We start from the raw sequence: 14,295 nt of genomic DNA on the forward strand, positions 1-14,295 counted from the left end.
CGCAATAACACACCTGCAGCCAATTGTCTGCACATTGGGATGAATTTAAGAGATCGTGTCATTGCTGTGATTAGCTGAAGGATAAAAGACCTTAGCCCTAAACAGGAAAGTATCAAAGTGGGAGAATATTGTTTAGTTCAAGATGGCCAATATTCCTCCTCAAATCATCCACTGATATGTCTTCTATGCTTTACCACCAGGATTTGATATCAATTGAACAAGTTCAAGCTGAGGAAAGAAGAGGCATTTAAATATGAGTGACATACGTAAGCCATCCATAAAGAATGAAGCTCCTGAAAGTCAGTGAATGTATGGTAACCAGTTTAAGTGACAAAATAGTGGCACAGAAAGTGTTTGATGGTTTTATTGTTTGGGGAGAGTACACCTGGTTTTATTGTTTGGGGAAAGTAGAATTTTCTAAATAAGATATCTCACTGTATATCATAGAAGAAGCAAGCCTAAAAGTGCATGGATAAAAGTTTCTATAATTCTAGCCTACTATAATAAAAAATAGTATTGACAAGAGTATTGCCTAATTTAAATGTTTATTACAGATTAATTGACAGAAGTTAAAACATAAACATAACTTTTGCCTTTTCAGTAATAAAAATTATATCCTACATATTTCAAGAAGTTAGTCATGTGCTTTCAAAATATTTTTTAGAATATTAGAGCTATCACTTTAAGTGAAACTGTATCTGTCCTACAACATCCTTCATGATATTTCATTGGTAGAGTTTAAAAATCACTTAGAAATGTCAGGTGTTGGTACCAGATTCTCAGGCAGGTATTGGGCTTTTCAGATAAGACAGAAAATTATAAAACAAAATTGCAACTTTTCTTGTGAAGTTACCAGTTTCTCAATTCCAATTTTAAGTTATGCCAAAGAAAGAATCATTTGGTAAAGTCAAGAAGATGAAAATGTTGGGTTTTGCTATACAGAAGAGTTTAAAGATAATGATATCTATTTAGCATAAAACCCTTTAGACTGCCAGAACATTATATCAGGGTTGTTTTTTTGTTTTTTTTTTTTTTAAATAGACAAATAGTGAAAAGGTCATAAAAGAAGAAATCAGGAGACTTGTGTCCTTCATCTAGATGTGCCACTATCTTTTCTGGGCCTTATCTCAAATTGCTTTATTTTTCAAATGAAAGAACTAAAAGAAGATAAATTTGCCGCACGGGTCTGAAATGCGATGCTTCCATGCTAGTTTATCACATTTATGTGTATGTTAAGCCTGCAGGTTTTAGTTTCATTACTTCTAACCAGTATTCCTTTAAACTGTGTAGGCAGAAGATCACAAAATAGAGATGAAAGATTCAGAATGGTGCTGTTTGTCCCTGATATCGAACATCAGAAGAATTCAAATAAGAGAAATGCTATCTAAAGACCTCTCTGTATGCATATACACATGCGCGCACACACACACACACACACACACCCCCCAATGGAAGAACAATACAGTGCTTGGTGTTGGTATAATCTACCTACCATAAAAATGACTGCAACCCAAAATACCCATATGAAAAGGAAGATTTGCAGCAAAAGCAGCCACCAAGTGGCCCGAAGACCATGCTGGGAAGGCAGGAGTTATTAAGGCTCTCAGGCTATTATAGGAAAAGGTGTTAACCAAACCTTTCCTTGTTTATTTGTAACTATTGTGTTCTTTGGAGTTATGCTATCCAAACTTCAGAAACAGGTGCAGGTGTTTCAGGACAAGTGCAGTTGCATCTATTCCAGACAAACACTTCTCTGTTTTAGAGGACATTTCTTTCTTTTTAAAGGATCAAAAAATGCCCGTGAATTTGAATCTGATGTTAGTTAATAAGTCTGTTAACATGCTTCCAAAGTAACATGAAGACCATCAACAGGGAAAAGCCTTGGGGAATAACTTAGTGCTTGCTATTTTTTTAAATTCAATATATTAATTTTTCATTTCCAGAAAATGCAGTCTGAATATACTTAATCATTTCCTTTAGTTTCTTTTCTTAATGCTTTGGCAATCCACAGGGACAAATTTCACCACATAATACGGTTCTATCAAAAGATTCCATTTTCCAAACTAATAGAACCCTAAGCCAAAACTTGCCTTCTATTTTCATAATTTTCTTAGGCAGGGGAAGCTGAATGATAAAGTTTAAGGTCACATTGCAGCGTATTTTTCCAGTTATGGGATTTGGGGAAATAGAGCTGAGTGGTAAGCAGCCATTAGGAATAAAGCAGTTATATTAGAATCAGAAAGTAAATTGGGTGTAACAAAGAGGACAGTCGGGACACATCAGGATGCCCGTTCATGCCCTGATCATTTCAGTCACACTCAAATTGGGTCAACAGTATTATCTTTGAGGGGTGCGTGTATGTGTGTAGTACAACAGTCATGTTGGTGTATGGGTGAATGAACATACAAAAACACAGGTATTTTGTGGATGATGAACAACAGATCAGATTAAAAGAAGTAAATAAAATTTATTTATTTGGTGGGTGCACGGACCATGTTTCAACATATTTGTGTCCCCAATATTCATGATGTGTTAGGCATAAAATATTTACATTTAAATGCATTACTGAATAGATAAATGGAAAGAATGGGAATGAATGAATAAAATGAGAATGTCCATTAAAAGAGCTAACTTAAACTAATCCTTCCAGAGATTTCCTTGGACTTAACTAAAACCAATACTCTCAGGATGGCAAGAATAGGAGCTAAAAATAAAACTTCATTTCATCCGAGCCTTATTATATTCTAGTCTTGCATAAATGACTAGAGAATATTGATGTCACTGGGTTACTTCTGTCTCATAACACAAAGGTATTAACATACTCAATCATCAACTATATGGCACTCTTCTTACACTGCAACTTAGACTGATAATTAGGAAAAATTTAAAGACTAATAATTCTCTAAGTGTAATACCATACAGCATACAGAATTCTACAGATTCTGTAAGAATGATAAAATACTCCAGAGATTGATGTCTGCTACAGATCATAGTGATGTTCAGAGAAGCTTAGTTTCATTTTTTTTTTTTTTAAATCTGAGTACCCAGAGGACAATTCTTCCTCAGAAAAATAAAGTAAAATTGGAGAATTGTATTTGCATCACCTGGAGATTAAGTTACATGAGTAGTCAGGCTATATGTGTTTAGAGATGACACTTTAATGGCAGTATGAACTTTATCAGGTGACTTAATTTCTCTGAATGTATTTTCTCTTCCGCTAAACTATAGACAGTAATGCCTCCCTGAGTTAGTGTGTAAATAAAATGGAATGAGGTGTATAAAAGAACTCAGTAACGGTCCAATAGAGTAGGGTACCTGTAAATATGAGTTTTTTCTTCTTTCCTCAATTCCTCATTCTCAGTGTGGGAGCCAAGCTGTGAAAAGCTGGCCACGTTCAATTCACTTCAACCAGTGGATCATAAAATCACAATAATAGATTGATGTCTTATTGTCCAAACTACAGTCAATTGTGCCATCACCTCTGTCTACCCCTACCTGTCCATACTCACCGGGTGGAGTCTCATAGGGTATGGAAGAAAGGAAAATATGAGAAAAAAGAAAACAGGGAAGAGGGATCGGAGGGGAATAGGGTGAGGTGGAATAACAGGGAAGAGGGATCGGAGGGGAATAGGGTGAGGTGGAATAACAGGGAAGAGGGATCGGAGGGGAATAGGGTGAGGTGGAATAACAGGGAAGAGGGATCGGAGGGGAATAGGGTGAGGTGGAATAACAGGGAAGAGGGATCGGAGGGGAATAGGGTGAGGTGGAATAACAGGGAAGAGGGATCGGAGGGGAATAGGGTGAGGTGGAATAACAGGGAAGAGGGATCGGAGGGGAATAGGGTGAGGTGGAATAACAGGGAAGAGGGATCGGAGGGGAATAGGGTGAGGTGGAATAACAGGGAAGAGGGATCGGAGGGGAATAGGGTGAGGTGGAATATTAGATTCCAGGGCAGCCTCCTTAATGATACTTTACCTGCTCAGCCTAGAGTAAGCCCTCCAAGACTAAATGACTCACTGCAGGAATTGCACACAAGCTTACACAAGGACTGAAGTGTCAGTTCAGAAGTCATCACCCATCTTCACGCCATGACCCCACTCCCTCACAGTGAGATGCACTGGCTCACAGGGCCCGGAATTATCACTGCAATGCAGTTAGTTTGAATTTTTCAACCCAGTCCAAAATCAGGATCAACATCAGAATTATGGATTTCACAAGAAAGTGAATACTCACGGGAAAAAAGGGTCCAAATCAGCAAGTCCCACACTTAGAATTTTCACATATAGCCTTTTATATGCCTCCCTTATTTTCTTATTTTAAAATTGTGTCAATTCACATTTATCTCAAAAGCAATCTCAAAGTGACATTGTGGCCGGGCGCAGTGGCTCACGCCTGTAATCCCAGCACTTGGAGAGGCTGAGGCGGGCGGATCACAAGGTCAGGAGATCGAGACCATCCTGGCTAACATGATGAAACCCCGTCTCTACTAAAAGTACAAAAAAATAGCTGGGCGAGGTGGCAGCGCCTGTAGTCCCAGCTACTTGGGAGGCTGAGGCAGGAGAATGGCGTGAACCCGGGAGGTGAAGCTTGCAGTGAGCTGAGATAGCATCACTGCACTCCAGCCTGGGCGACAGAGCGAGACTCTGTCAAAAAAAAAAAAAAATTACTTTGTCAAATGGCATTTCCTGAATGCCAGCATAGTTTTAACTACCAACTCTATGCTTACAACTAGAAATTCTCTTGGTTTAGCCCTGACCCTGACTCACATATTCAACAGGCTTGGAAAAAAGAATGTAAACTTTGGCTTACCCTTTGTCCTCTATGCTGGAGATGTCTAGAAACAAACTTGACAACTTCCTTCCATATTCCCCATTTCAGTAAATGGCACCAACATTTTCCTAGACACTCAGACTAGAAATCTGGTAACGACAGCACTCTACTGCCTAAAACCATCATTAGCTCTTTGTTGCCTTTAAAATAAAACCTGGGTCTGCAGGAAGGTAAAAAAACCCCCAGTTCTTGTTTCTTAACCAACTTTACCTTTTATCACATGCTTCCTTACTTGGCATTCTGGTAATATCAAACTGAGTCTGGCCCCATGCACAGATTCTATCCCTCTGTTCCTTCTGCTTGGAATGCCCCTTTCATCTTTCTTTACCTGCAAACCTATATATATATATATTTTGGATGAAATCCACATGCATTACAATCCAATAACCTCCTGCAATGCATGAGCCCTACATCGCCACCACTGTGAAGAGCCACATCACCCTAATTAAAATGTCCAAAGGCCTCTTCCCCACGATTCTCATCATCTCTTTGGAACATAGGCGCCACTCACTAGTCATGAGCTCTTTTATTACCACTGTGTTGACAGCAATGATAATGGAGAACATGACCATGTATAATGAATAATAGAAAAAATGCCCTCAAGAGAGTAGTGTTCACAAAATGTTTAGGAAATCCTCTGGAGCACAAGACATTATCAGAAGAGGGAAACCCTTCTGCAAAGGGAAGATTTAGCAGCAGGTTTTCCCCAGTCATTCTGGAGAAGGCTTTGAAGTTGTACACTCATAATTAAATGGGGCAGGTCTTTTATCACCCTTTGCTGGCAAACTTTCAGGAGACCAGACGAGTTTCTATCCATCTGCATGCACCAATCAGGCAGTCAAGCTTAACAAGATGTATATGTGTATGCCTCTACCTTATGAATTATCAAATAGAACTGGACTGAAAATCCATAACTCCATTTTTGCTAAATGATACCTTTTTAGATAGATTTCTGACTGCTTTCTGTTTCTTTGTACTTTTAGACATCCTGGCTTTACGTGTTTTATTTCTTTGCATTTAGATTGCAAACTCCATGAAGTCAAAGATCATGGCTGTCTCCTGTCTGCTACTGGCTTCTACCACACCAGTAGCCCAGATGTCACTCAGTCCCTAACAGACAGTATCTGCCCCCTAGTATTTACAGTCAAAGATTTTTGAAACCACTAATGGATATTTAATTATAGACTACATTGCAGAATAACTTTAGTTTAAAGCCTGTCAAAGAGTTAATGCACAAAATAACCCTGGGCGTTGTATGATCCTGTTTTGTAATACATTAATACAGCTGTCCTGATGGCAACTATCCTGTTCATTGTCGACAGCTCTGCGAGTTTTGCAGTCTCAGAGTTGAACTGAGTAGCTATCTAGAGCTAATGGTTTTCCTGGGTGAGGAATTAGACTAACTTGAAAAGAGTGGGTGCCCTCTCATCTCTAGTCTTTGCCAACTTTGGGGATTCTCTGGAGGTTTTCCAAGTCACTAGCAGGAGCACTGCAAATATAAAATGCTTTGGAATGCACATTCAGTTTCTTTTACAGGGTCTGTGAGAATCAGAAATCTTGAAAACAGGAAAATACGTATTTTTTTATTTTTATTCATTACGTTTTACATTTTTTATGGGTACATAGTAGATGCATGTGTTTACGGGGTACGTGGGGTGTTTTGATACAGACAAGCAATGTAAAGTAAGCACATCATGGAGAATGGGGTATCCATCCAATCGAGCATTTATCCTTTGTGTTACAAACAATCTAATTATACTCTTTACATTATTTTAAAATGGACAATTAAGTTATTGACTATAGTCACCCTATTGTGCTATCAAACAGTAGGTCTTCTTTATTCTTTCTAATTTTTTTTTGTGCCCATTAACCATCCCCACCTCCCCTCCAGAAAATAGGAATTGAAAGAGCCCTTACCTGAACAGAAGTCATCAGAATATCGGTCATAGACAGCTCTACAGTCCCTTTCATCGCACTCACAGGTGTCCCCATGAATATCTCCCCAGTCCCCAGTTGGATCAACATCGTGACAGGTACATTCACCACATACACAAGTCCCTAGGTGGGAAGAAGAATTTTATAAGAGTCCAGTCAAGAAAAACCATGAAAGAAAGCATTTCACATATTGCTTATTATTTTCTGCTGCTTACTTTGTATTTGAAAAAAAAAAAAACCACATATATTAGATAAAATATTCTAAAAGGAAAAGCACCGTCTAATATTGGTAATAGAGATTCCTTAACAAACAAAAATTATATATTCTATAATTATGTGAGTCGGTGGAATGTGTCATTAGTATTGTGTTAGTTTCCTTCAAAGATAACACTAAAACAATTTATATAAGATATAATCCTTTCCCTCAAGAAGCTTGCAATCTATTTGGCGAAAAGAAAGCTAATTAGAAAGAAAAATTAGCAAACACTAAAAACAATGTGTGACTATTTTGTAAACTAAGACATGAATGCTCTAAGAATTTGGAGAAAGAGAATCAATGAGGGTTGGAGTAATTAGCAGTGGATGGATTGGATATATAGGGATTAGAGGAAATGTTCTAGGAGACATTGGAGGTAGAACTAAGAGAAAGTCAAGAAGAAAAGACTAAGCAATGAAGGGTAGGGATGGGCATAGGGACCCTGAGGTGCATGTTAAAAAAAGACTAAGAAGTAAGGTTTGCTAGATCAGATGAGTCCAGATTATAAAGAATGTTGGAGATCAGATTGAGAGATATAAACTTGGTCATTTGCAGATTTGCAGAGGGAAATACCCCTCTGTAAAACATATTTACTCGGTGTGGATTACCAGTAACTGTCTTTAGGGCAACCAGCTAATCATTTGATAGAGACATAAAGTTAAATCTTTTTCTTACCTCTAACAACAAAATAAGTACCAGTTGGATTAAAGATTTAAATGTACAAAATAAAACAGTAGAATATGAACTAAAGTCTTTTTATTCAAGACCCTCAAAGCACAATTACTAAAAAAGGAAATTGAAAATTTCCAAAAAAATTGAAAATTTTGGTTGGAAACAAAACACTGTAAAAAAAAAAAAAGACTGATAAAGCTGAAACAAGTGGTTAATACGTCTGTAAAAGACAAAGAACATTTACAAAAACATATAAACAAATCATAGGATTGAATATAGAAAGGATTAATATGCCCAAAGTGAAACAGACAAAACCAAAGAATAGGAAATTTCATACAGAAATAATGATAGATAAAGATGAAAAATGTTTATCACTTAATCGACCACTACTAAGTGGGTAGCAGTGGGAGAGCTTCAAAATAATCATGATTGGCAATTATTTTAGATGTCAGATTGTCAGAGGTGGAAAATATTGCTTGCATCCACACTTGGTAAAGGTGTGGGACAACGGGTACTTTCTGGCCCTGAACAGAATGTACAAAACGGTACAACTTTCTGGGTAGCGATTTTACAATATGTACTTTTTATACCTGTGTTATTATTTAGACATATAGCTCGCTTTAATTAATGTACTTTATTTCTGTTAAGTAACAGAAATAAAAAGTACACACAAGTATATGTTCAGAAATATAAAATATAGCTGTATTTATATTTTTGAAAAACTACTAGCGACTGAAATATTGATCAATGGGGAATTAGCGAAGTAATGGTGCACACATACGGACTAGCTGGCAATCACTGAGTAATAATTAGGTTTTTGCTCCATAAATATGGAAAGATAAATAACATATATCATGAAATAAATAAAAGTGTAAAATTACAAATCAGCATGTACAGTACGATTCGATTTTTTTCTTTAATAAGAAGGAAATACAGGAATAGGGCGGCCACACAAGTGAATTTTAATAAATAAATACGGACTGAAAGTTCATGTACCAATATGTAAAAGGAGGTTACACCTGGATGTCATGCTTGTGGGTCATTTTCTTATTTTTCTGTGTACTCTACTTTATTATCTGGATTTTAAAAAATGAAGATGCATGCTTTCATAAGAGGATAAATGAGTTTGGTCAGGAGGAACGGGGACTAGGAGCTATGCAGATGTGACAAAGCAGTAGCTTCTCAGCCATGTGTAAAGGGGTCCAATATGAAACTCAATAAACCAGGTGGGCAACAGAGGACATTTGTTCTATTAATGGCTATGTCTGCGATGTTGGTTTTTTGGCCCCTGAAGATGGGGAAAAAGGAAGACAAGATAGGTATGTGCAGGGACCGGTGTCTTTCTATTACCTATGGATGCAATGACACAGAAACGTTTTCAGGGTAGCCAGGCGTATAACCTTTTTAGAAAAAACAATGACTCATCTCAGCACCCACTTCTGCCCTGTCTTCATGTACCCCTGAGTCTCAGAAGCTGTGAGCCTCGTTTAGGCAGGCTCCTTCCTATTATGCCTCTGCCAGATCTCCAGGTCAGAACGCTCCAAGCACAGCGAAGTGGGAGGCAGGTGGCTTAGCTTATGTTTCTGAAGGACGCCGTCTCTCACAGCCAATGTAACTCTGCTGCGGAACCTGACCTTAATCCACGGCCCAACCAACTCCATTTTCCACCTCTCTCTTTTTGACAGCTAAATAGTCATTTTCCACAGTACACAGTTCAAGCTTCATATACTTATAAATGGTAACTGTGACTCCTACTGCGTAAAAGGACTTATGCAGAAAACACATCCTTATACATAAAAAGAAACCATAAGGTAAATTCGTATGATATATAGTAAGATTTAATCCCCACAAAGAGGACTTTATGATTTTGTTCCAAGTTCCTGCCTTTTTATTTATTTTCTCTATGTAAAGAAATGTGGCACATTTTATTCCTCTATGTCAGTTTCTGAAAGGCGATATGCTATGGTTTCTGTACTAGTATTACCTATTACAATGCATGTATAGAAATGAAAGAAAAGTTTTCCACCTATCTGATTTTTTTAGTTTTAAAGAAGAAGTATAGTCACTTTTTAATGTCATCCATAGGCAATGAGAAGTTTAGGATGGCTCTCTTTATCATTACGACAAAGGTAAAATTACGTATTTTCAAGGAATTTTAAAACTATGTTTAAACTGTTTGATTTTATATCAAAAGTTAGTTAACTACCTTTAAGTGATAGTTTAGCCATATTAATATATTTGTTAACTTCCTTTGTAAAGTCAGCGTACATTTCATATGGCTATTGGATACATACTTTTTAAATCTACTGTATTCAATATCACATTTTTCTTATTGCACACAGAAGTTAAATTAGTCCATATCAAATCTGTATTTCAACCAAGCCTTCCATTTACTCATAATTAAGACAAGAGGGTTTTCTGAATGCTCTCTGGATAATTAGATGCTCATGCTGTAGATGGTTCTGTTAGTCAAGAGACATTTAACAGAAGTATCTACAGGAATTGCCTTTTAGCTGTACTGTGCTATTTCTGGAGGGCTGCCAAATAAATTACAGTCCCTAAGTTAACTGTTTATTCAGTGAAGCTTAAAGAATGACAGCAACTTTCTTATCTTTCTCTTTTCTACTCAATAAAAAACAAGACAGAAAAGACTGTTGGTATAGTACATGTTGATTTACATCAAAGTCAATGATTAGAAGATAACTTCCTCCCACACTAGAGGACATACAGAGAAAAGACGTGTTAACGATTAAAAGCTTTGTGTGCCTCCCCATTATGTAGTAACATGTATGAATGACACACCTCTGTTACTGCAGATTTTGCCATCTGGAGATGTGCATCTTCGCTTGCTTTCCCAGGGGGTGATATCGCACTGGAATTCACATTTATCTCCATGCCAACCAGCCTTGCAGTAGCAGTTTCCACAGTAACACTTCCCATGGCCTTTACCCAAAATGAATTTTATACAGTGAGGAAAAAAGCAACTTTCATAAGCAGAATTAACTTTCTATCTCTTTGTGATCACTTTTGCCTTCTGAAATAATGTCACAGTTCAACATTCCTTGCCTAAAATCATCAAATTATACAGCTTTCTCCAAACACATAATGGTTGTGCCTTTACCTGCTTAATTACACAAAAAGAGCAAAGTGCCCTTTAACTTGGCCTAGACAGAGAACTGATTGAAAGTATTTTTAACGAAATGACATGAATGACCATAAGAGTCTATTACTTTTCCATCTCAAATGCACACATCAAACCCAAATATATATGAGCATTCACTCTAAGGACGTTTCTTGAATTAGTTATTAAAATATTTCACTTGAAATCAACTATTGAGAAACCAATGGTGCATATTTACCTAGATACACATTATGAAGGACCAAACAACTCTTTAAAGCAGAAGTAATATTTCATCTTTTCACTCAATTGTGTCCCACAAGCTGTTGGGTTCTACCATGTGAGAGGTGTTCAGCCTAGTCCATGTTGAATCCTCATTTAGACAAATAAAATACCATGAGCCCTCGGCCTCACAATCAAACTCCCTTTCGACTTGTCAAGGGGATACCAATGACAGCTAAGGGCACTCATCATTTTGTGTCCAGATGCCCTCTTTCAGCTCCCACCTCTCTGTAACCTGTCAACTGCTCATCTGCACTTGCCTCCAAGCCATCTGTAGTGAATTATCACATCACTGCTTTCCTTATCCACATCTAGCAATCCTTCTGCAAATTCCCCAAAGATGGCATTTATCCCAAAATTTACTTCTTGTACTCTCATCTTTGTGGTTATATCACCTAAGCATAAATGTATGTCCTTGCTCTTGTTTTGTTTTTAGTCTATTCTTTATTATAGGAGTTTGTGTTTTATCAGTCTATGGTGAAAGTCTTTGTTCTTTCCATCTCTCTTCTCTTACAGCCAAAACCCCCAAAGACAATGCAAAACTGATTATGAGACTACTTTTCATTGGCTTATAAGCATATTTATCATTCTAACACTATGGTATCTCTGGCCAATGGCAAGAACTTTAGTAGGACCTGTAAAACTCACATAAGAAGCAGGAATTACAACAGAATATTCTGGTCTCCTATGCTATTCACATCCAGCAAATGAGACTTTCATCAAGAAGTCATACATGTGAGAGACAGAGACAGACAGATGAGGAGAAAGAGTGCTATAGTGAGACAGAGAGAAAGAGACAGGGACCCAGTGCCATGTTTTCTGTCTAAATAAGTTATAATTGGGATATTCAAAGAAAATCACTTCTTAACCTAATAATCAATGACCATTTCCATAAAGAATTTGAATTTTAAATGTGTTTACTTAAGCAAGTGCAAAGGCTGTCAAATGATTTAATCGGTACAGAAGATATCATCTATATATTTTATTTATGAACTTAAAAAGGTGTCCACTTGCACACACAACTAAATCACATCCTAGTGATATATCACAGGCCTCAATAACTCAAGGATTACACTGCAGAAAAGCAATAGTGTATATTAATTGCTTTTCTTAGGAGTCAGGTTTGTAAGACCCAATCACCTTTTTAGACTACAGAATTTATTTTCTTTGTCATTTCAGAAAATTTATACAGAAGGTGCTACATACGTAAGGCTTACTATATTAACAAATAATAGAAAATCTATATTTCTCACATCCAAATTATTTGAATATTTATACAATTCAGTATCGAATTCGGGTTCTACTAAGAAACCTTTGAGTTAGAGGTAAATAAGGAAGCAAAAATTATGTAACGATACACATCTATGCAGATATGGAAAATTAAACAGATATCCACATAACTCAAATAAAAATATTGAACAAGACACATCTGAATAATTGAGATTAAAATGTGTGCTTTAGGACAATACGTATTCCACACAATAAACATAATTCTTTGCTTTGTGCAAACTGATAGAGCAAGAAAATCTCTATTTGTACTGCTTCACTGATGAACTGTAGAATCATCTCTCAGCAGATTGGTTTCATGTGAATGACACATGGAAAGATTTACAATCCCAGGCAATGTCACCCCCAGAGGGTGTTTACTAGAGTGCTGGTGTCCTTGTTCAGAGACTTTGCACCATGAAATTGCTCAAACAAATGGAAATAACAACTAGAAAGTTTGAAAGTTAAACATTTTCTGTTGTGTTGTTTCAAGTTACATTTTTCTACGTATACATGCAAATAGACTGATTTGTTGGTGTGTATCACCACACACTGGCCCCAAAGCATGTTTCAGTCTTCTTTTTTTTTTTTTTTATCTGTAATAATTAGAAACTAAACTTGAAGAGGACAAATACATATATTTGTGGATGGATTTGTCTAATTGATCTAATTATTTTGGATTGAGCCCTTTAAGACAGAATTGTCTGAGCAGTATCTTGCTTAGGTCATTGGCTTGGAAAAAAGAAAATAAGAATTTTATGTTTGTTTGCTTTATCCAGGTGGGTTGTACAGCCAGGAGATCAAGGAGGAAGGGCCAGTCAGGCCTAAAATAAGTGTATTTGGATGACTCATAGGAATTAAAGCTACCAAAATGTAAACAAAGAAACAAGCTTGTCCTATGCTAGCCACACTTTCTCAGGAGTCTCTAGTTCCACCTGGCCCTATTGGGTCCTAATCCTTCTAGAAAAACAATACTTCTAAAACTACTATTTCTGCATGCGGGGCAGTATTTCTTCAGCTGGAATCCCATGAGATAGGAGTCAAATATAAGTTTAATCACAGCAGAGAAGAATTTACCTAAACCGAATGCTTCTCTCTGCTTTCTACTTTCCTTTTCCTATGCCAGTCAAGGTTGCAAATGGAAACTCTGGGCACAGGCTTGCAGGTTGAGCAGAAGAGATGAAAACTACAAATGGTGAGGAGAGACCCCTCTTGTGGAGCTCTGAGCTCCCAGGCACTGATGCAGTCGGGAGTGGTGAGGCGTCAGGAACACAGACACGAGCCCAAATTCTACTATCATTGGTGGACTGACCTGGGTTCATTACCTAATTTATTCAAGTCCCAGGTTCCACATCTATCTATGTAGATAAACATAATTCTTACCCTAGAGTGATGTTGTGAGAGAAAGTATAATGAATGTAAAGCACTTATTGCAGAATTTGTCACTAGCAAACATGCAAGAACTGCTACAACAGAAAAATGAATTCAGTAATGGTGGTACATAGAAAAGGTCATTGGAAATGTTATCTACGTGTGTAGGGACAGAGAGGGGGAGGTAAACTCTAGGCTAATAACCCTATTGACCTTCAGTGTCCCCAGTAGGACATGAGACTCATGTTTTAGAAAGGGAAAAACAAAGAAATGAAAATATACACTTAAGAGAGTAGGAGAAAAGAGAATAAAAGTGGCTAAGGTGAGCAGAGGAGATGGCATTCTACTAGGACTACTTCAGAGCTATGCAATTGGTCTGTTGCCATAATGACACAGCTCTCCTCTGGGGCCAATTTGGCTTTGCATCTAAAATGTACTAGTCTACTCTTAATGCCATAGTCTCACTCTCCTTATATGAAATGTTTTCCAGATAAACATAGGTTTAAACTGAATTAGTACACCTAGAGCAGAAATTTATGTAGAGATAAAAGAACAACGTAATAGG

At 37.2% G+C, this 14,295-nt stretch overlaps 1 protein-coding gene across 3 annotated transcripts in view; it reads right to left on the minus strand.

Moving 5' to 3' along the window:
- ITGBL1 (integrin subunit beta like 1) overlaps positions 1-14,295 on the minus strand; it is a 264,136-nt gene that overhangs the window by 126,214 nt on the left and 123,627 nt on the right. For all 3 annotated transcript variants that reach the window (XR_001883239.1, XM_017861608.1, XM_017861619.1), the window contains 2 exons: positions 10,496-10,636; positions 6,748-6,888 (listed from right to left, as the gene is read on the minus strand). Coding sequence is in view for 2 of the 3 variants with exons in the window: in XM_017861608.1 (XP_017717097.1) it covers positions 6,748-6,888; positions 10,496-10,636 (282 nt within the window). In the remaining variant the exon portion in view is untranslated. The remainder of the gene's footprint in view (positions 1-6,747; positions 6,889-10,495; positions 10,637-14,295) is intronic.

Source organism: Rhinopithecus bieti, unplaced genomic scaffold, assembly GCF_001698545.2.
Source record: "Rhinopithecus bieti isolate Rb0 unplaced genomic scaffold, ASM169854v2 scaffold_2254, whole genome shotgun sequence".
In the NCBI taxonomy this organism is placed as follows: domain Eukaryota; kingdom Metazoa; phylum Chordata; class Mammalia; order Primates; family Cercopithecidae; genus Rhinopithecus; species Rhinopithecus bieti.